Source organism: Denticeps clupeoides, chromosome 5, assembly GCF_900700375.1.
Source record: "Denticeps clupeoides chromosome 5, fDenClu1.1, whole genome shotgun sequence".
NCBI lineage: Eukaryota > Metazoa > Chordata > Actinopteri > Clupeiformes > Denticipitidae > Denticeps > Denticeps clupeoides.
In genome coordinates this window covers 17,154,955-17,178,247 of record NC_041711.1, presented here as the reverse complement: position 1 = coordinate 17,178,247, position 23,293 = coordinate 17,154,955, and the positions used below count along the sequence as shown (strand labels likewise).

At 43.6% G+C, this 23,293-nt stretch overlaps 1 protein-coding gene across 2 annotated transcripts in view; it reads left to right on the top strand.

Annotated features, from left to right (window-relative positions):
- Positions 1–23,293, top strand: part of LOC114790920 (von Willebrand factor D and EGF domain-containing protein) — a 50,284-nt gene that overhangs the window by 25,730 nt on the left and 1,261 nt on the right. Inside the window, exons 17-32 of one of the 2 annotated variants that reach the window (XM_028981358.1) lie at positions 294–544; positions 2,548–2,767; positions 4,661–4,798; positions 7,315–7,554; positions 11,795–11,959; positions 13,832–14,314; positions 14,384–14,689; positions 16,333–16,428; positions 16,533–16,628; positions 17,920–18,015; positions 18,129–18,224; positions 18,783–18,878; positions 19,312–19,407; positions 20,203–20,298; positions 21,066–21,161; positions 22,164–22,261. In XM_028981358.1, coding sequence (XP_028837191.1) covers positions 294–544; positions 2,548–2,767; positions 4,661–4,798; positions 7,315–7,554; positions 11,795–11,959; positions 13,832–14,314; positions 14,384–14,689; positions 16,333–16,428; positions 16,533–16,628; positions 17,920–18,015; positions 18,129–18,224; positions 18,783–18,878; positions 19,312–19,407; positions 20,203–20,298; positions 21,066–21,161; positions 22,164–22,261 — 2,669 coding nt within the window. Of the gene's footprint in view, positions 1–293; positions 545–2,547; positions 2,768–4,660; positions 4,799–7,314; positions 7,555–11,794; positions 11,960–13,831; positions 14,690–16,332; positions 16,429–16,532; positions 16,629–17,919; positions 18,016–18,128; positions 18,225–18,782; positions 18,879–19,311; positions 19,408–20,202; positions 20,299–21,065; positions 21,162–22,163; positions 22,262–23,293 lie in introns of both variants that reach the window. The other variant, XM_028981357.1, reaches the window with a different exon arrangement.

Genomic DNA, 23,293 nt, shown 5'->3' with positions numbered 1-23,293 from the left:
AGATGAAGCCATCTGTAAAACCCCGTAACGGTGGGTCCTCCCCCATAAGGGGAGCAGTCCCATCTCCCAGGGAGATAGAATCCGAGCTGCCTGTGCTTGTTCCCCTGACTGTACAGTAAAGGCACTGCAGTCACCTCTCGCTTTCTCTTTCACTATTTTTCTCTTTGTACAAGTTTCTTCTGCAAATCTCACATAATGTAAATTTAGACAATTGCTTCTTCACTGTTGTTAAATAAACTGTCCATCTTGCTCCCTCTCTGTCTTCTCACTTCCGTCCTGCTCTGTTTTTTTAGTTAATCAGCCCCCAACCTTCCACCAGCCCCAGGCCAGCCTCCAGACCTTTACAGGGGAGAACTTTGTGTACCAGCTGTCAGCGTCGGACCCGGAGGGATCGGCGCTGCTCTTCCTGCTGGACAGCGGCCCACCCAATGCCTCACTGTCCCCGGCAGGACTTCTCATCTGGAAAGTGCATTCAGAGCAGATGCAGATCTTCGGTTTTACAGTGTCAGATGAGTGCAATGCACAGAGCAGACACACGGTACAGGTGAGAGGACAAGGGACACACTCATACACACCACTTTTGGCTCTTGGTCATCACTGCTTGTTCTTGACTCCTGCCTGTGCCCATTAATCCTCAGGCTCCAGTAGGACAGAGGCTGCGGTTGCTCGGCTGCAGACTTTCGTGAACTCACTTCATCAATCGCCCACACATAGTGTCAGATCAATAGACAACCATGAATTGGTCCATTCATTTCAAAATGGCCATCATTCATGTGTGCAAATCCTTGCATCAAATTGACTGAATCCATTACCTGATTAGATGCCTTTTGAAAACAATAAACAGATGTTATATATTTTTTTTGGTAAATGATGTATTACGACACCTCTTTTGAACTCATTTTTGGTCTTTCAGTGGGAGATTAGATACTTTGTCCTGGACACTGAAACACCCCTACCTACACCCCTTCACACATTCACCACAGGGGATTCTGAATAAGGAGACTAAAACTGTCCTTGTGTAATCATGTAAAAGCCCAGACTTTTATTCTCACACAGGCAAAGACTCATCCTTTCACGCCGCGGGACTGATTTTAAATGTGTTGTAAATATGTATGTTGCTCATTATCGTGAAAGGCAAAGTGGCACCAGCCAAACTGTCTTATAAACCATAACATATGGCAAGTGTGACTCATGTGCGACTCTAAAGTTTCCCCCGCTTCCGCACTGCCGCTCTCCGTTAGCAAGGAGATGAATGCCATGCAGTAGCTTCGCCATGGCCCCAGATGGGACATGAACATATGCTTCCTGTCAGTACACTTACTGAAACAGACCTGGATTTGGCTAATATGAGCTGTGTTCAAAGGTGAGCAAGACATAACTACCCGCTAATTACAGAGTCAGCAACTCTCTCCTTACATTCGAGTTAATTTTTTATGTTAAAAGAATATACTGCAAAGGAGGATTTGAGATTTTCTTTTATTTACTTGACTCTTTATCCACTTCCCTTAATGTAGGTATTTGTGCTCAGATGAATATTGCTGTATCTATGAATTAATGCATAGTAGATTAGGCATTATGGATACATATGTGTGTGTGTGTTTGGGAGGGAGGCAGTGGTTGTGTTTTTTTATTCTCATTTTTTGGACATATGACCCAGATCATTGTTAACTCATTTCCACCCTATGGTGACATCAGGGGGTCAGTGCTGGGATGAGTATTTCTTCTCTTCTCTGCCAATGTTCCAAGAGCCTCCGCCCTGAGAAGTCTGAGAGAGGCTCAGCTCTGTTTCAAACCCCCAGTTTCATAGCGCAAACTCATGACTTTACACAAGGCAAATATTGGCATGATACTCATTTTGGGTGTTTGTCCTGGGAGAACTGATTATTAGTAGTATGTTTAGTAGATTTCTATTGTAATTTCTAACATATATACACAGTACATACTAAAAACAAAACCACCTTCCTCTGGGTCCATGGTGCAACACATGAGAAGAACAGAACAGCACAAAACAGAACACAAGTGCAAACAGGAACAATACAACCAACCAAAGACCAAGACAAGACGATGTTCAGTACAAAAATTCAGTAATTTTACCAGTACTGTATTCCAGTAGCAGAGATGTGCAAAGAACGCAGAACAGAGTTTTCATTTGCAAACATTTTGTACAGCAATAAATATACATTTGCAATTTGTTGCAGCAAGATGACAGAACGTCATGTGAATGTCAGAGAATGTCATTTTATATATGGAAAGTGCACTATATGGATTAATGCTAACAAAAATTAATGAATCCCCAAAATAACCATTAATGAAGATTATAACAGAAGTCAAGGTTGACCCGAAGAGCTGATCTTTTTTCTTTCTAGCTGTTTCTACGTTCTCTAGCCCTGGATGAGGAGTGTCTGAGCCCTCTGTTCTCTTCACACCCAGTTGCTTAATGCACTGGAACGGTTTTGAAGATTTTGGTCTAATCATTTGTTCTTTCATGGGAAAGTGGATCTCCTCTTCCTAACACCTATTTTCGCCTCTTTCTCCACGCCTGTCCAGGTGGGTGTGAAATCATGCGGTTGCCTCAATGGAGGAACGTGTGTCACAAACATCAACTTCCCCCCAGGGACTGGAGCATACCTGTGTGTGTGTGCTGCTGGCTTCCATGGTGACCGGTGCGAAGAGAACGTTGATGAGTGTCTGTCCAACCCTTGTGGCACAGGGTCTTGTGTCAACAACGTGGATGGCTTTGTGTGTCAGTGCCCAGTAGGACTAAGAGGTATACACACACACACACACACACACACACCCACACACACACACTGTCATGCACAATTTTGTGTGTTAGCTTTCAGTTTGACATCCAGGCAGACTGCAGTCCCATGCTGTTTCTGTTTGATGACTCAGCAGGACTCCTTTTGCGATGACGCAACGTGACAAGGTCCTTTATTCTGTGATTCTCTCATTCAAAAGCTCTCATTCTGTTCAGCAGCGTATCAGTTCTTCGCCGAACACATCCTGTGCACCCTGGACTGATGCCTTTTCTCACAGTTCAACATTACTAAAGCATTGCCATACTCTTTTAACTCCAGATGTAAAGATCGAAAACCAAAAACCCACATTACAATTTACTATATAAATAAACAAATCCTAAAGTTCCTGCTCTTTATATTTGTTATACATTTATTTTTATTATTTTTACTATAACTTTCCTATTTCTGAGACTTTCTTTTCCTGATTTTTAATAAATATTTATTGAAATATTTTTTGACACTGTCTGACACCAAATTGATGTACTGCTGTTGGTGAACCAGATGATGTCTTCATTTTTGGTTAAAGTCATACAGTGGTGCAGAGTAAATGCCTCAAACCTCCAAGTTCATGAGTTTGAATCTGACTCTGTGGAGTTTGGATTCTGTCCATGTGTTGATGCAGGTTTCCTCTGGGTTCTCCACTCCACAGGCATTGAAACTCTCAGCTACACACAGTTCAGAGTGTTTGATTGAATTGTGCATGTGTGTGTTTGTGTGTGTTTGTGTGCCTTGCAGTGGGCTGGTAGCCCACCCAAGGTGCAAAATTGGTGCTTCAGAGTTCAACATTTTAGTATAATAATACATGACAGCATGAGCAAGGTCAGTGCCACATAATTTTTCTAGACTTGTAAACAAACTGAGACACAGTATGCTTTACATGGCTTCTGCCATAAATAATGTGATTTAAATGTGTAATTAAAATCCATCTCATTTACATGGTTGCCAAAGACAGCACAGCCTGGGATAATTAGATTTTTTGCAGAGTTCCATGAGCTTGACTTGTGGCATATGTTTTTGTGATCAGGTATATGGTGTTTTTTCTTGATGCTTTGTGGAAAAGCAACCAAATACTAAAGTAGAATGTGTTAAACAGACGATTCCCTGTGCAAAACACAAAATGGAAGATCAGCAATTTGTCGTACTGGACAGACATCTTTTCGAGGGGGCTAGTGGTCTAGTAGGGAAATGAAAAACAGCACTCAAGAGTTTATAACATTGTGATGTGAATGCTAATTATGTAAAAACACACACACACAATCAACAATACCAGAGATATCAAAATTGATGTTTGATGTTTACCCATCGAGGGTACTGTTGCAATTAGGCTATATTTGAACCTACAATATTTGTTGGGTTTTTATGATAATGCAATCTTGTCTGCTATTAAATATTAAATAGGTCCATTGGTGATCTTGCTGCTGATATTGTTGCTGTGCGACATCATTCAGGCATTAGCCTATAATAAATATAAGGCTGGATGATGTTTATGTAATGAGATGTGGTCAGGTTGGCCATGGTTTTATATTTGTTATGGTTATTTTCATTTATTTCTTATTAACTCCTTTTAAAGTAAAACACTTGTCCCTGAGCAGAACATTTAACCCTGAGTTGCTCCAGGGGGACTCTCCTTGTAACTACTGATTTTAAGTAGTTCTGGATGAAGGTGTCTGTTAAAGGCCATAAACATTAAGGTAAATAAATATACAGTTTCACAGTTGTGTTTTTTTTCCTCCTTCTCTGTCCAGTTTTCAGTTCCCTGGTTTCCTGGTCTGTGTTTAAAGGGGAGCTGTGGGGGTCACTTTCAGCAGGTTTTTGGTAATGACCTTTGCCCTGTGTCTGCAACTCAATGTGTGCTGTAGGACCTATGTGTGAGGAGGATGTGAATGAGTGCGAGAGGAGCCCCTGCTTCCCCGGGGTCCAGTGTGTCAACAGCTTTGGCTCCTACCAGTGCAGAGACTGTCCTGCAGGGATGGAAGGGGACGGCACATCATGCAGAGGTATAGACACTTACACTGCAGCCAGTTACTGTACTGTACTTTTTTTTTAATGGAATGTGAACAGAGGAACAGAGCAAATTAAAATCTGTAATATCAGTCAAGAGCGCAGAACAGAAACAAATGTGAAGGCAACCTACAAGATGGTATTGCTGTCCTGATTGGGTTAATTGGCTCAGCACATCCAAATAAAGCTCAGTCAGAGAACTGTCCAGCCCAGGAATGCATGAGAATTTGTGTGTGTATATTATACTGTGTGTTTCCACTTGCACACTGAGTAAAGCTGCTTTTAGGGAGCCTAGGGAATGTGGAAGAGCAAAAGGTCTTCTGAACACCCGGCGATCCTGGTGATGTAGTGCCTTTTCTACTGGGAATTGGGAATTGGCATGAGGGGACATCACAAACCCATAAAATGGACAAATGTCTGTCTTCTCAGTTCGTCCACAAGCAATCGTATTGATTTATCTTCCAATCTTCACAAGGCAACTGTTGTCATAGCACTGAAAAGACCATCAAAAAAAACCCACAAGGCTCCTTCACTCCAGAGAATCAATATTACTAAGGGTTGGGTGCTTTCTTGTGTGTGTAGGTGATCAATCCTGACAACCCTGTGTTCATCCTCTCAGGTTTGCAGGGCTGGTTTTGGACTGAGGAGGATTTAGTCAAATCCTGATATTTACAAAATACCAAAAAATTAAATTTTTGAGTGAATGCTAGGTATGTAATGAAAATTTGCCCATATTTGCAAAAAAAAAAAGAAAACTCATCACTTGCGATGTCTGACTGAATATACGGCATATATAATGTGGCACAGAGCATCATGCTGCCTCTGGTGGCTTGCCTTCTTTAAATAATGCATCCTGCTGCCATCACAGGCTCAGGTCAAAAGAAAACAAAAAAAAAACGCTTTCATCCAGCTGCCCCATGAAAAGAAAACACGATTCTTCATCACCAGTTCTACCATTGCTCCGCGCTAACTAAAACCCTGTGCACCGTGTGTTCTGTCATCTTTCTAGAAGAAGCAGCATTTAGTTTGTTTTTTTTTTTTTTTAACTATTATGGAAAAACAGGCCAGCCTTGCCTGCCCACACAAAAAAGAAACGGGGAATTGTTCACATCCCGCTGAAATGGACACAGTAACTGTGGACACAGTCTGTGTCGCCTTTTGGGGTTGTGAAATAGCCCCCTTTTAATGGCTTTGTGTCTTTCCCCTCCCAAAATTGGCATTTTATGCTTTCCTGTTAGGGGGTTTTGGCTGAATGATTTTCTGTTTTGTTTTTTTCCTGCTCGTCTCCCAGACACACTCTTTGGAGCTCATTTGAGTTCGTATCTTTCCAGCCTGTTGTCATCCATCACACCAGTCCTCCCTGCAATGTGAGCCGAGCTTTCATTTTAACTTTCACACAAATCTCAACACAGTGAGCATGGGGGAAACACTCTGCCACGTTGTGCTGGCAGGATCTGTGAAAGCACAGTGGAATTGAACATTGCAGGGTTTTTTCCCTGTAAATATAGGCTGTGTGAGGTGAGCATTTGATATTGTTCACGCTTTTTCTGCCTGTCTCTTTCTTTTGATCAGGCTCACTGCACTTACCCACTCTTCCATTTTCCAGCCATATCATACTGTGGAATAGGCTCCATGTTTATCAGTGATGTAAGAGATAATGTGAACTCCCAAACTGGGAAACTTGAGCTGGCCGACCATAATGTCGTGACCACCACCAGGTGGCTGGAAGGAGAAATGTCCTGTGTTGCTCCAGAATACGTGTCTAACTGTTTCTGGTCCTGAATCTAAATTCCAGGAGATGTGATTAGAATTATTAGAGCTCTGCAGCAGCATCTGGGAGTCTGTCAGCATCAGTGCTGTAGTGGAGCGTGTGTTTATTTGTGTGTGTGTTCGGGTTAGTGGAGTGTTTTATTGTGCTGGTTGGTGCAGCCTACACCTCAGTGGGCAATGAGGAGCTCCAGTGGCAGCAGAGCCCAGCTCAACATCGATACTCAGCTCCATTATCAGCCTGATCCAGCCTGGCCATGGTGACAGGTGCTCACGGTGGAGCTCATGCTAAAGTGAGCGGGGAGTTTACACATGGACTCTCTCACACGCATACACGCTCTTGTATTCATATCATAGTGGGGGGTGGTCAAATATCAATTTTTTTATGTGAAATACATGTTTTTATAAATGTTCATATATACAAACTAATTTCATTTAAAAACAACAATGAAAGACTGAATGTTAGGTACAGTTTTGGGGCAAGGCTGTGATTACACTAAGTATATCTTGAATATGTGTAAAAACACATATGCAACTAACTATTCTCTTAACACCACAGACACACATAAACTCACTCATATTTACCAGAAGCACACTCCGTTCACAACACACAGACATTACACACACAAACACACAGTTGAGTAATGACGCACACCTGCTCTCCTGTCCTCTACGCCCATTTAGTCTCCGCCTCTCACCACCTCCCCTCTGTCCCTCATACATTCATCTCTGTCTGTGTCTACAGCGTTGGCTCAGACGATGCCTTCTGGCCTCAGCAGCCATAACAGTGACACCACCAACCAGCCTCTTCTATCCGGTGCTGTGGCTCCATCTCCAGCTCCAACTCCTCCATCTCCAGAGAAGGAGGAGGCCTCGCATGTTCACAGCACCATCCTGTTGTCCAGTCCAGGTCTCCCTCAGAGTCACAGGGCTGTTGACAAGAACCCCACCACCATCATCGGCACAAGCCAGAATTATAGATCTGGCAAGTACACTTAATTTCTGTTTTGTCTTATCGTAATCATCTCTATGCAGCATTTCTTTTAATAATTTCAGCAGTGATCTAATTTATTCAAGCTTTCAGAGGAGACGCTCTTTCAGATGGCTTTTTGTTTGCGTGTTTGATCTGCATCTCTCTGCCAGCACAGACTATCAGAATAAATCTGGCATGTCAGCCGCCTCACTCTCCCCACTCTTCTCAAGCACCGCCGGGTAAGGTTATGTGAAGGAGAGTCCTTTTGGTCTGGAAGTGTCTGGACCGGCGGTGCTGCACGGCCCTGTGCTGCTTCGCGGTCGGCTTGACTGCGCAGACTAATTGGAATCACAGCGGTCCACCCGACATGTGGGTGCCGGACCATGCATAAGCATTTAGGCAACATCGGGCAAACACTGGGCCAACATGCAACCTACTGGTGGTGAAGCGACTAACAGAATGGGTTTTCTGAGGAGACGACGGAGGAGCACACAACGGCCTCATTGTGGGGCTCCTCAGCCGCTGGGATCCACATAGTCATTGTGGAAGATGTGATGTGACCCAAATATAAGGGAGTGGGACTTGAGCACCATTATGTTGCTGTGTTGCTTTGGGGACAAGCTGAAAAAGCACTAACCTCCCTTTAGAAATGTCAGGGGCCGGCTGGCTTTCAGGCTGAAGTAGCCTGTAAGAGAGGCACATAATTGATCATTAAATTGCCTGGCTGTCTTTTCTCCTCCGGCACTTGAGAGGAAGCAAGTGGGAGAACAAGAAAGAGCAATTTCATTTCTTCGATCTTCATTGATGTATTTTCAGTAGTTCATAAAGTTTTCTTAGCAACCAGTACAATTACTTGATCCATCCATCCATGCACCCATCCGGCCACATAACACATAAAGTAGAGCATGTGCACACCTTTCAAGAAAGGAAGCTCTTTTGCCGACAGCACAGCGGGGTTTGCACTCATCATCATTAATTTGATTTTCTGTCCTCATTCTTGAGGTTATTGTGGGGGTTTATACACCAGACGACTAAATAGCTTATACAGACTTTGATGTTGAACAGCTCAGAATAAAGTACAATCATTAAACCCGGTAATGAAACATTTTTTCCCCTTGCTCTCAGTTGGGAGCACATGAAGGTTAAAGGCATTCTTGACATTCACAGGTAGCCAGACACCCCTTATAAACCATAATTGAAAATGAAAGGATGGTGCTGTTCATGGCCAGCGTACCTCCGGTTCTTGTTACGGATGTGGGGAAGGAACATTACAACATGCATGACTCTCTTTGGCTAGGAGTTGCAAGCTTATGAAGCGCTTTGATTGTCCGCGGTTCATCATGAGATGACAGACATGGATGGTGCTGAGGTCCATCCTGCAGCACGTCACATGACCTGTATGTCGCTTTCCCCAAGCACCTTGCTGGTATCAGCAGCGGCCGTGAGAGCACAGGCTTCGCCTGCTTGCAAATTGCCTGTCATCATACTTAGAGGAGGGGCGGAAGACACACGAAACAATATGACATTTCTCCCAGGCCTATAAATCCAGCCGTTGTCAGGGGGATTTGTTCTGACCTTGTCGAAATGGGACAAAAATCACCCTTTGATATGTGCTCTGGCTGTCCAATAAATCACTTTTTTTAATGAAAGACATCTGCTCTCTGTTCCTCAGCGTTTCCACGCTCTGCACAAGAGATGACACGTGTTTGTTTTGTCACAGCAGAAGCGCAGTCTTGCTTCACCCCAGTAACATGTGCTGTCACATCACAGCCCCGTACATTTGGTCATGGGGAATGCTGCACTGCAGATCAGCGTGTCGGTGTAGAAGAGGCTGTCGATAAACTGCACAGAGGGATGCAGACTGCAGAGAAAAGAAGAAGATAAACCTGAGATATCTGGTTAAGTAGGCAGAGACCATTATGATAATTACAAGGTAACCTCTATTAGGCGAACCCTGTCAGCTTCCTCTTTTCTCTTTATAGACATTCATACAGGGGTGGGGTGGGGGGTGGGGGGTATCAGCAGTTTTGGCTTGAACTGAATGGAGTTTTTTTTTACTAATAAACCAATTTGCATCATTCGTCACTTGTCTGTTGGGGGCCCGACCTGTGGAGAGTTGTAGAAGGAGGGCCAGGGCAGGTTGCTGAACCAGCGTGATTGTGGGCAGAGGTCAGCAGAGGTGAAGAGGTGGGAAGCACTGAGGGTCTCCCTTGGCCTGTTCAGGTTAGAGGCAGATTGACCTTCGTCACACAGTAACCCCTGTGACGGTCTTTCAGTTCCTTCACACTTAATGAGCTCTTGTATCCTTGTTCTCTTTTTGTGCTGCAGCAAAATTCATAATCATATATGTATCTAGACTGATCATCCATAACATTATGATAGGCAAAGGGAATAATACTTTTTTATAAAATTGTGATGCCATATGGTTGGATTATAGCATCTCCAAAGCTGTGATTTTTGTTCAGTGTCCAGTGGTCAGGACCTACCAAAATTGGTTCAAAAATAATATATTGTGTACATGGCTGTGCAAAGAAAGAGCTGGATAGAGCAAGGTGGTAGAGCATCTGGTGGAACCAGATAACCACAAAGCCACAAGTTCAACCCCCACTTGTGTCCCTGAGCAAAACACTTAACCCTAAGTTGCTCTGGATAATGGTGGCTGCTAAATTCAAGGGCAAGGTCAACAAAAACATGTAGACATACAGACAGCGCTAACTAGTGAAATGATAAATGCTTTAAGTGTAATGTAAAGGTGTAAATAGCAACAGTTAATGCTGACTCAGAACAAAAGTGGATCAGATTTTGTGTATTGGGCTGAACAGCCATAGATGGGAATGTCCACTAGAAAAATACATTCAACGTGAATGTGAATCTTCTTTTTAATCATGTGGGTCCCTGTCAATTACCTGGGGAAGATATGGCACCAGAATTTAAGGTGAAAGGGCTTTGGATGGTGTCCTGCTTGGAAACCTGGGGCTCTGCCATTCATGTTCATGTTTCTATGAAATATGTTACAAACAATACTGCAAACAGTGTTCCAAAATTTCCATAAGACCTAAGACCAATGAAGCATCTGTGAGATGTGCTGGAAAAACAGGTCCGATCCATGGAGTCACCACTTGACAACTTAGAGGACATGCTACTCATAGCTTGGTGCCAGATACCACAGCAGACCTTCAGAGGCATTGTGGAGTCCATGCCTCCATGGGTTAGGGCAGTGTTGACAGTTAAATATATTAGGTGGGTGGTAATAATGTTTTGGCTGGATCAAGTGTATATAATGTGTGCATAGACTGTGTTTTTTTATATCATTGCTTGTCACTAGGATCATAAACTGTTATGTGATTATGAGTTGGGTGCTTTAATTAAGATGCCTCCGCAGTTAGTAGTCCTGGCCTCGACCTGGAGTGTATTTTTTGCCGTGATAAATTTGCATGCCAGGTTGAGTAGGCACAAGTGTTTGAAAGCTGCTATTATGTGCTGAAATCTGTGGGGGGCATGCTTGCATGAATTATGTTCTGTCACAAAATGCATACAATTATGGCTGGCTGCAATGACATCCAGAAAGCTACTGAAAGTGATATAATCTGGATTCCAGGACCAGTATATTGCTTTGAAAACCTTCTTTTACATTTATGGCAGACGCCCTTATCCAGAGCGACTTATAATATGTAGTTCCAGGGACAGTCTCCCCTGGAGACACTCAGGTTTAAGTGTTTTGCTCATGGACACAATGGTAGCAAGTGGGGTTTGAACTTTGTGGTCTTCTGGGTTCATAGGCGAGTGTGTTAGACACTAGGCTACTACCCCCCTTTTCAATTTTGAGAGTTGAAAAAAGAACACAGGTACATAAGAGTTCACTCTTAGGTCCCCAACTGATCGCTGTTGTACTGTAATAAAAGAGCACTGCAACATATCGGACCAGCCAATTGTATTTTGGCCAGGGAGAGTTGGCTAGAAGAATCTAATTTGAGTTTTGAACCTGGATGTTGAGCTTTAAAACTCAGGACAATATCAGATAAATCATATGCTCTGTGCTGGCTCATAATTAGGATAACCTCTAGGTCAGACATTAATTAGGCCACTCAAGTCCAATTGAGCTGACAAGCCACTCATTTTTATGATATGAAGTAATTGGGCAGTCACAACAAAACCATTCATGCACAACATTGCCCGTCCCTGACAAACATACACAAACTGAAATAGACAAGCCAACCTGAGCAGCCATGTTTGTGTTTGTTCCCTTCTGCAGATTTCCCTGTGACTCACAACGCTAGTGCCCGCTGTGCCAGCCGACCCTGTTACCCGGGGGTCCAGTGCATTGACCTGCGACCGCCATACGTAGGCTTCGTCTGTGGCCGCTGCCCACCTGGGTTCCATGGCAACGGGCGCGTCTGTTCCAAAAGCTCACGATCAAGTAAGGACTCATCTGCACCCCTAATCCTCTCATTAAAACTGACGTTTAGCGGCCAAGCCCAATCCTACACTGTCGTTATTTTGTATTCTGTTTCTCTTCAATCAAATCTTTACATGAATTTCTTCTCAGGCTGAGCTTTCAATGCAATTGTTTCCCCGCACAGAATAATTGTATTGTTTTTGCTATTTAGTTAATGCATTATTAAGAAACCTTGACTAATTATATTTCAAAAGAGACAACCCTTGATTTGCCTGTGCGCAGAGCTTGGAAAAATAAGATCATCCATGCATGCATTTGTTTCCTTCTCTTGACCCCGAATAAGATAATTATCCATCCATAAAGTGATTTGCTTCATCAGAAATGGAGAAAAACGAAAAGAAATACATAGTTTGACCTTCATAGGACATTTTCAGTATGGAAGCATCCATGACATCTTTCCATTATAAATGTTCATCACTGCAATTATTCATGCTCATTTGCATAGTCAATCATCTTTTTTCATCCTACTCTGGAGAAATGATAATTAATCTCTCTTTGTTGGTTTGCAACATGATCAGTGAGGGTATAAATTCTGTCAGTGTTTTGTGCATGGATCTAGACTGTTAATTGAAGTCACACCCATTGGTTATTTTGCATAATCTGGAAGGATTGTGCTGTTCTGATTCAGTTTATTTTACATTCATAAGAACCTAGGTTCAACATTCGAGATCCAAGGGTTTTTAGTACATCTAGTTTTCACCTTCCTGTCCTACACTTACAAAACCACGTCACTAATACATACCTGATTTCCCAAAACATTTGTAATGGCTGAGAGAGCAAGGATTTAAAATAAGTTCTGGTTTAGGTCTGAGTCTCATTTATTTTAATAGTGAATAATAGTCACTGATGAGAGGTGGTATGGTGGGTTGGTTCCTTATGGTACTTTTATGGTAATTTATTTAAATGGAAGCAAAAGACATGGAATGCAGATTTATTTGTTCTTCAGTTGAATCAGGTTATAGATAACATTATAAGTTAAAAGTTTTTAAATGATTTATTGTTCTCGTGGTATTATTTTTAACATGGGGTCTGCACTCTTTTAATAGCCACTGTAGGTGTGAAAAAAACAGTTCTGGAGGGGTGGGATATTTTTAAGCGAAAAGTGTCAGACATAATCTTTCTTTTGAACTTTAGTTTGGTGTTTGCTCCTGGAGAGGTGACGTTCAACGTGCAGCATTGTAGACAAGATGCAGGGAATTTTCTCTTAATGCATTATGTCTCCCAAACAGATTTTTATTTCTATAAACTTAGGAGAGTGTTGTGTGAGTAAACATATGTAGTCATGGCCAATTCGCTTCATTCCCCATCTGAGTGGAGAAAAACCACCGTGGAACAGAGCTTCCCTCATCAGCACTGATGTCATGGGTTATGCTTTCATGTGGGAGTTGTACTTAGTTCATTTGTCTCACTGCTTAGAATAGTGAACAACAAGAAAATGAAGAAATGTTGTGTTGTGTGAATTTCTGCATCTGACTGCATAAACAAATACAACTTTTTTTTTTGCTTAGCCCACACACACATGACTTGGTTCAGAATTTTACTGGTTCCAGCTTTATCACTCGCCTGATTATATTCTGCAGAATTAAAGCTGCACACTATGTAAATCATCTGTAGTTTATGAAGCATAATGAGAACGGTGTAGAATACATCTGTAATTTCTGTGTACAGGACTGTAAAATATTACAACTGCAAATTGCTAATCAGTACTTTCATATAATATATGGTGCAGTATATTAAAAATTGTATCTGCATAAAACCATAAAAAATTTTACAAAGTGTGAAATGTGAATATAATAACCTATGATTTATGAGTCATACCTTCTCTGTCCACAGCTGGTCTACATCAGACTTTGGTTGTGCCTCAAGCTCCCAGACAGCTTCATTCAGGTCTCCACCGAGCCCATCAATTCCCCCAGCTCCACTTACCCACTGTACCTTACAGGTACATGCACAGACACTCCCAGCCTCCAGCAAGGACCCCTCAGAGCCCAACCCCACGTCCACATCGCACTGTGGCTGCCCCGCCCATCACGGAAAAGAGAGTAGCCCCTTTCCTGGTCCAGTCTCCGCCAATGGCCCATATGAGCAAGAATCGTTTCACTCACAATGTTCACAATGAACTGCACACCTTATCAAGGGTCAACACTGCATCCAAAGTGGCCGTCACTTCGTCAAAGACTACCTCCCAAGGACATATGCTAACATCTTCAGCCATGATGCCTAAAGTGACTCTCTCTCACACACCAATGCATGCTGGAACCAGAGAGCTGGAACCGCGCTCCCCCATGGTGCTGGTGGTCCCCACCCATGGTCAAGGTCTGACCACTTCGCAGGCCAAACGGCCGGTTACGGCTGCACTGACTGCTCTCTCCTTCTCCCTGTCAGAGTCTGAATACTCAGCCGATGGGGCTCTCAGCACACTCGATTCCAGGATCGAAGATGAGTCTGAGCCCCAGGTCAGGCTTACAGTTCCTGGGCAACATGCCTCCACACCATCCCGGAACACATTATCACTCACACAACCACAACTGGCACTGCCAAACAGTGACGCTCGGTTAACTGAGCATAACGGCATGAACTGTGCAGATCTAAACTGCTTCCATGGAGTTCAGTGTGTGGCCACAGCAGCGGGAGGCTATCGGTGCGGGCGCTGTCCCATTGGCTACACTGGGGATGGGAGAGCATGCAGAGGTAAAATGTCCTTTCATGCTTGTAACATTCTGTATAAATTTGGAACTCATTCTGTGAATAATGTATGGCAAGAAAAAAATGAGACAAACATATATGCAATGCTGGATTTGATGAGATCCCCAACAGAGGATTACTTTCCATGCAGTTCCATACCAGCCTCCACCAAGTTTTCTAGATGACTATAGACACTTACTATTGTAGCCTGATGATGAATTAGAGAAAAAAAAACTTACAGTTACATTTTCAGTATATTTAGCAATTTTCTCTGTTTCCCATTCTCCTGAATGACTTTTTGAAACCAAAAGTGTTAGGGAGGGTGGCAAATGGTACTGTGCAAATCTTTAAGGGGAAAAAACATAATTGTCTTTGACCCACACACACCAGTCTGTGCAAATCAGTGTAAAACTGAGGAGAATGGTTACAAACTCTCTCTCTACACACAAAAGCACTGTATTCAAATCACTTCAACTTGATGTTACCTGGCAGAAAGAGGCATGGCCCAATAGAGGTTAAAAGGATGAACAGTTTCTAATTTATTAACCCCAGTAGTTTATTATTGCAGTTACATGTAAATATTGTATGTAAAAAAGGTACCAATGTTACAGAGAAAACCAAAATGAAAGACAGGAGGAAAATATAGATAAAAACATAAAAGCCTCAACCAGAGACATCACCTGATCCAGGAGAAAAATTGGAGGAGAGAAAAGACTGGAAAACCGGAAGGCCCAGTTCTGAGGGAAAAGAAGCTGAGAAAAAAAGTCCCCCGTGAACATCCTTTATACATTTGACCCACAGGAAGTTGTCACAGACCAATCAGAATTTCTTGTTTCTGTCGTCATGCCCTCAGAGGGAGCAGGCGATCTCAGAGAGCAGGCAATCTGAAAATACATGGCTGGAGCTTCACACCTATTATTTACCAAATGGTCGCAAGAACAAAGAACAGGAGACCGACCCCCATGGACCATCACCACCAAACTGTCACAAGAACAAAGAGGTGTTTGCCTCTCCACAAGGCAAACTTGCAGAAGTTCCGTGGTCCTGCAGAATGCCCATCTTACACCAGTGCAGTACAAGAATATACCTCAAGAAACATGTGAAATACATACAATCCCTGGCACAGACACTGATCATGATATTTGGCAACCTTGATATTTTCTCCACTTTACAACAAAAATGTTCTACAAAAAGCACTTAAACACAGCACTTTAATTATACAGTTTATTTCTAAATGTTTCATTTATGTTTTCAAAAAGCGTCAAGAGAACTCATTTTTGCTTGAATCAAAATTCCTCACTCACACAATTCTCGTCGAAATGTACAAGACCTGTACAGTTTGGCTCAGTTGCAGTTGTTATGTCATTTGTATGTGCCTTTCACACATCAAAGCATGATGAGCATTATCGTTGGTGAATTTGGGAGAAGAGTAGGAAGGATTCTGTGTGGATGCCTGGGACTTTTCAGGGATCAAGTGATTTAATGATATTCTTTCCAGCAGAACAGAGGAGTGATTTTATTAAAGGAATGATGCAGGAGATTAAATGTGTGTGTGTGTGTGTGTGTGTGTGTGTGTGTGTGTGTGTGTGTGTGTGTGTGTGTTTGTTGTGTGTGTCTGATCTCTATTAATTGCTTGCCTGTTCTGTCAGCTGTGTGTAGACACGCATGCGGTAGGAACATGGAATGTGCAGCACCAAACACCTGCCGCTGCAAAGCGGGATACACGGGCCGCAACTGTCAAACAGGTAATGTAAACACACACACACAGACACACACTGCATGATGTTTGCTGTTCTGAGCTGACAGCACGAGCAGCAGGTAATAAGTGATCTCACCGCCATCTCTCCAGCGATCTGCGCACCGCCCTGCCTGAACGGAGGCTCGTGTGTGGCCCCCAGTGTGTGTACATGCACGACGGGCTACCATGGCGAGACCTGCGAGAACGGTAAGCCTCATTAGAGACCACGAAAGGCCTGAGGCCGAGCGACAGAATGTGCATGCTTTGAATGAATGAGTTGTCTGAACTGGTACCATCTGCCAGAATGTTTTTGGTCAAACGCACACTGCTTACAACCTTCCACCTTCATCGTTTGGCTGTTAAGAAGGCCCTGAGGCTAATTAAGGTCAGGCTGGAGTAAAAAAACATTGCAGCAGGTGAAGACATTCAGGCCACTCCCTGAACCCAAATTCACTGGTACATTTACATTTACAGCATTTGGCAGACTAACTTAAGTATATCCCTCATTTGGTTCACTAGGAAAGTAAAGTGATCATTTGTCACATGTGACATAGCACAGCACCCAGTGCACACAGTGAAGTGTGTCCTCTGCGTTTAACCCATCTCCTGAGGCAGCAGTAGGCAGCCATGAAAGGAGCAGTGTGTGGGGACGGAACCTTGCTCAAGGCGACCTCAGTGGCACCTTCACGGATTAGTATTTCTTAAAAAGGTTTTAAACTAGTACCTTACTTCAAGGTAAAGAGCGAGCGGCATCTGGTCTTGGATCCATCAGTGACATCCATCCAGTTCTGCTGGGCTTTGCTCCAGCTCCAGTAACCCTGACCTTGATAAGCACCCATTGGAGAGGAAAAAATGATAAATAGATGAGCCAGATGTAGATGATGCAACGGACTGTCATAGACTATATATGCTCATTTGTTCACCATGAATAAGAGTGCATGCTGTGAAAGGAAAAAAAAAAGTACATCGCAACTGAAAAGGCTTTGAAAATGTCGAAACCTCCAAGACAATAAGCTTGTAATCCTGTTTTTCGCGAGAAGCTAGGACAAACCAGGCAGAGTTGGATGAGAGGAGGGGGTAGTGCAGAAGAATAGGACTGAGTAAAGGGAGTGATGAATCGAAAGAGAGTTAAAAAGTTCAGATCAGGTGAGAACAGATGGGAAGTTAAGGGAAAGTAAAAGTGCGGGACAGAGCTAAGAGGGAGGTGAGGTGAGAGCCTCGGTATCCAGCGTGTGGGAGTGCACGGTACATCCAGCGGTGCGACTGAGGCAAGCCGCGCTCGGTTTTTAATGACGTCCCTCCTGAGTCGCCGGCTTCCTCGGAGAGGCCTGCACTTCACCTGAACCTGTAGCACCACTGCCACCTCCAGGCCCGGCACGGTACTGTGCCTCAAACCTGTTAGCCTAGCGTCTTGACAGAAACATCCAGGTGTGTGACACACAGTAATCATGTGGTGAAAGTGCAGCTTGTTGCCGCAATGACTCTGTGATCCCCGCAGTGCTGTGCAGCCTTCCCTGCCAACATGGAGGGACCTGTGTGGGCCGTGACACCTGCTCATGCCCGTATGGCTTTGTCGGACCCAGATGCGAAACCAGTAAGACCCCATTCATCAGCCTGCTGGTGGAGTGCTGTACCTTTGACAAATTTGGTATGCATGCATTTATTCATGTGTGCAAGTTTGTGGCTGATCTGTTGCTATTTCTGCAGTGGTGTGCAGGCGTCATTGTCACAACGGCGGCGAGTGTGTGTCACCAGACAAGTGCTTATGTCAGCCAGGCTGGACGGGCCCTTCCTGTGAGACAGGTAGAGTGCATCTCACCGGCTCCTGCTGGGCCATATCTCTGCTCCTAAACCCGTCATACGGGGACTTGCTGTTTATCAGTGGCAAGCCAGGCCCATGCGGTGCTTGTCAAGTACTTTTTCCCCCCTCTACCTCGCCTGAATTACTCACCCTGAAGGAGAAAGCATTATTTTCTATAAGATTGGTGTTATTTGGTTCCTTTGATGTCTTACGTCTGCAGCTGTCCTGAAATTGATTAACTTGTCTTTGTAAGAGAATTCTTCTGGGTGCAGACTGAAACCAAATATGTCAGCATGGAGCCTGAACACAGAGGTGGAAAGCAGTGAAACAGTGGGTTTTAGCGCTTCTTGATCACGTTGGTAGTGTTCTTTGAACCTGAAAAAATCAGAAAGCCATGTATAATTTACTGTTTTACTGTACTGAACATTGTATGTTAGACAAAAACTTTGAATGGATGGAGGCTTAATTTAAAGTACCAAAAAGGATCTGGACCAGACCAAGGTAAAATCTACAAAATAATCTCACCCTGTCTTTAATTATCATTCTTTTTTTTATTTCAGCTTTATGCAGCCCGTTCTGCCTTAATGGTGGTAACTGCATTCGGCCAAACACTTGCCAGTGTCCACAAGGCTTCTACGGAGCCCACTGTCAGAATGGTAAAGCAAAATAAGGGCATTATGTTTACTCTGCACTTTTCCTCGCTCCTGTGAGAGGCCAGAACATGTTATTATATACAGTCGGTGGCTTGGACAGGTGCCTTTGACATTTAATGATCCCCATTACAATGCTGAAACAGTGAGAGAGGGAACGCATCGGCCAGATTGACAGCGGCCTTAGCAGAAATGCATCTGGTTCAAGGGGGATCCATCATGTGTCTGGCACCTCCCCAATCTGTCCGATCACCGGGGTATTTTTCTAAGTAACTCTGCAGAGCAGACTCTGCCCCTCCCGCTCATTTCGTTCTGATGTGGTGGCCCACCTCGGGGAGATGGCCATTATATATCGATCAGTGGTCCAGTGGCTGTTGGCACCCACCTCAATTTATCATGCACCTTGATGGCTCACTCTCTCTCCCGCTCTCTGCCTCAGCTGTCTGCAGTCCCCCCTGCAAGAACGGCGGCCGCTGCATGCGCAACAGTGTCTGCTCCTGTCCCGAGGGCTACACAGGGGGGCGCTGTGAGAAAAGTGAGTGTCTGCCTCCTCCTCGCTGCCGTCATTTATTGCTCACCATATGCGCGTCTGCCGGCGAGCGCGCAGCGTAACGGGGCGAAGGGGCTGGGGCTTGGCGGCATTGAAGAGCGGACGCTAATGCATAGCATATTGGAGAGGAAATTGAGCCATATGGGCAGAGGGATGGAGGTGATGGATTTGGTAGATGAGAGGCTGGGCCTTGGGAGCAGCGACCCGCACTTTCACCACAGAGCGGGCATATGCCAACCGCGCCCGGGAAGCGAGTCAAGCTGAAGGAGTGGCATCATTTAACTGCAGAGAATCAGCGTTCTGAAAGTTTTATATTGATCATCTCTGTGCCACATTTTAAAATCCCTCTTGCCCCTCCGTTAATTAATGGCTCTGTCAAACGAAACTATAATTCTTGTATCTCACCAAGGATGCCTTCATGGCCTAGTTAGTTTAGTTTTTCAATTATTATTATTTTTGCAAATGAGAAAATGGTGCAGGCTATAAGAGGCAAGCAGCAACATGTTTTAGCGCACATTTTGAGTTTACAAACAGATGGCATTTTGGTTCCATACTATCACTAAGATGCTGTGGTGTAGAATCCCTTGGCCTGCATTTGTTGGCTCCAGCTCTTTGGCCTGCCAGGTCGACCCATGCATTGCATTAAACATCAACTGATCCTAATTAAGGGAGAGATGGAGGGGGGTGCACCAAGAACTATTAATGAACATCAGAGAGTGATGTTTGTGTCTGTGTAATCTGTGTGTGTGTGTGTGTGTGTGTGTGTTTATCTCGGCGCAGGTGTGTGCGAGCCCATGTGTATGAATGGCGGACGGTGTGTGGAGCCGGACATGTGTGACTGCCCGTCAGGCTGGAGAGGAAAGCGATGTGACAAACGTGAGTAGTGAACGAAATGAGGCGTGAGGGGACGGCTCTCCTATCCCCACTAACAGATGCCCTCATGCTAGGAGCGTAGCGGCTCGCATATGGAGGACATTTATCTCAGTGACTGATCTATCCAGCGAACTTCCTTTACAGCTCCATTAGCATCAACACCTGTGGTGCAGAGCACCTCAACATTTAATATCCAGCCCACAACGTATCAGCTGCCCATCTTAAATATGCACTCTGCTGTTGATACATATTTCATCATTTCGTAGTTCAGACACTCCAAATGAACAGAACACTGTATTTCTCCCTGTTCTCTTCCTTTTTCATACTTTTAAAAATGTTCCTTGTTTTTCATGTCCCTAATTAACAGTGTTTGTAATAATCATCTAAAAAAGACCCACAGACATTGCAAAAACTGTGGCACATTTATTTAATAATGTTATACCTGCATAATAGACAAAAATACAACACACAGGGCTTCCACGTGATCTAAGAGCAGGACTGGCAATAGTTCAAGGGAAAAACTCACTCAGAGAAATGCAAGTGTAACAGAGGCAGATCCAAAACTCCACACTCCACACCCGTGGGTTTGAATGGGAAAAAACACTTGACGTTCAAATTTTGAAAAAAAAAGGGGCAGAATTGGACCGGTCCAAATTTCAGACCAAAAAGAAACAATTTTGTATTTGTGAAGTCATCTTTTAACAGTCATCAAAAATTTATTTGTATTTCATGTCCCATTTTCATTTGACTTCATGCTGTGTTTTTGTCAGCCACATGTCTCCAGAAGTGCCTAAACGGTGGCGAGTGTCTTGGACCCAATACCTGCCACTGCAGCCCCGGATGGCAGGGCACACTATGCCAAGTCCGTAAGTAATTACCCCTGCACTGCTCCTAATGCTGTGTCACGCCGTCTGCCACAGCGAGCACCGCTGTTAAAGGCTTTAATGTAACCTCCTGCGTCCATACACTACTTAATGGTGCCTTGTTTTCTCCTCTCCTCCCTCAGTATTTCCCCGCCACTGAGGCATTTTTTCCTACATTGTTGGCACCAGCCCAGGCCCCAGCTCGGCTAAAATCATGCCATTACCTTAATGTTCCTGTGGACCTTGCTGCTGAAGCGGTTTAATGCTGAGCTTTCATTGTCACTTCCTCTTAGGATCAGTTTCATGACTCCTGCTGCGTCATGCTCCATTGTCATAGATCTGCACTTGAGTGTCTCAATCTGCCACTAATGTCCCAGGAAACAGCTGTTCAAACTTTTTTTATGTACATCGTACTACGCATGTAGTCGTCTGTTGCCAATTGCCTGTTTGAATACCTCACTTAAACTGTGAATATCAAGCAGTACAAACAGATTATTTGCTATGATTTATATATTTCTTTATTTTCTTCTCCTGGTACTTTACTTTACTTTACTTGGCAGACACTTTTATCCAAAGCGACTTACAAGGAGAGTTGGTAGATGGGACTGTTCTAATGACCACAATATAGTCTTTCTACGCATACATTATGTCAAGTGGGAAATGAATGCATCTGACCCCAGTTCAGATTTTAAGTGACTAAATGCAGCAACACATCCATAGTCCAGGCTGAGACTTACTGCTAGTGCTGGACATACTCAGTCTTACCCCCGGCTTCTCAGTCAAAACATCCTATCAGATTATAGAAACATTTTGGTGATCCAGACATGATCACATAAATGGCCTTTTTCACAGCAGTATAGTGGTTATACAGGCTGTTGGAATTTAGGCTGTAGGCACACTGATGTTTTCTCTGCATTTATGATCAAGGTGCTTCGAACGTTGTGATCTATGGCCATTACCGTCATGTTCATTCTTCAGTCAGGTCCTGTTTGTCATGTTTTGCAGCTATCTGTGAGCAGAAGTGTTTGTTCGGGAGCCGCTGTATCAGCCCTAATGTGTGTGCATGCAGAACTGGATATGCTGGAGCTTTGTGTGCCAAAAAGGTGAGTGTGTGTGTGTGTGTGTGTGTGTGTCTGGCTGGCTGAGATAGACCACGGCTATGTTAGCATCCCTTCTTTCATTTGAAAGGATTACAGCTCTGATCCACAAGAACTTCTCAGGAGTCTGTCAGTTTAGATAATTGTTTATTGCTACCTTTTACTTATTTTAATTATAATAGCAGATGTTATTCATTACATTTTCTTCCCCAAATGATTCCTCACTTGCCTTGGAAAATTCCTCAGAAAGCAGTCATGCTGAGAACATCCACAGAAAGCAATCATCCGAAATTAGACTGTAGGCCCATCAGGCTATTAACTTCAGCAGTACGTATTTCATACTCCAGGAATTTTTATTTGAATGAACAGAGTGCAAACAGGGTACTGAAGCCCCAAAACATATTTCATGCCAACAATTTTCAGTAGCTGTGGACGAGCAGAAGAGTGAATTCTGTTTCACCCGCTGTGGATTACTAAATATTGTTGACATTCAATTCTGTGCAGCGCCCCTCAAACACTTTTAAACTTTTAGAAATTCATTTTCTCTCTTTAATAATCTAGTCATGAGACACTTTAAAGGAAGCACCTAATGCTCACAGTCCTTAGCCTTATTTTGCCACAGTTTATGAACTGAATCGTGACATGTTGGAATCTTGTACTGGATAACTGGATCATGTCACACATCAGTCCCCTTTCCACAGAAAACCACTGCTCATGTGCTCAAAGATCAGGAATCATTATTTTTACATTTATTGTGAGGACTTACAAGGCAATTATGTAATCTTAGCCTTACATCCCAGTTCCTGGAGCACCCTGATAACAAGTTTTCATTCCAACCTTCTGTGTTTTTAATCCACCTCATTATTGCATTGTTAAAGGTTCCCTATTATGAACATTTTACTTTGTGAGTTTATTAAACATTAATACGAGTTCCCCTAGCCTGTTTATGGTCCTGCCATTCTGCTTCATCATTCAGACATCCCCTAAAAAGGCAGTTGCTCTGTGTTTGGATATAAAAATGAACACACGTATTATTTA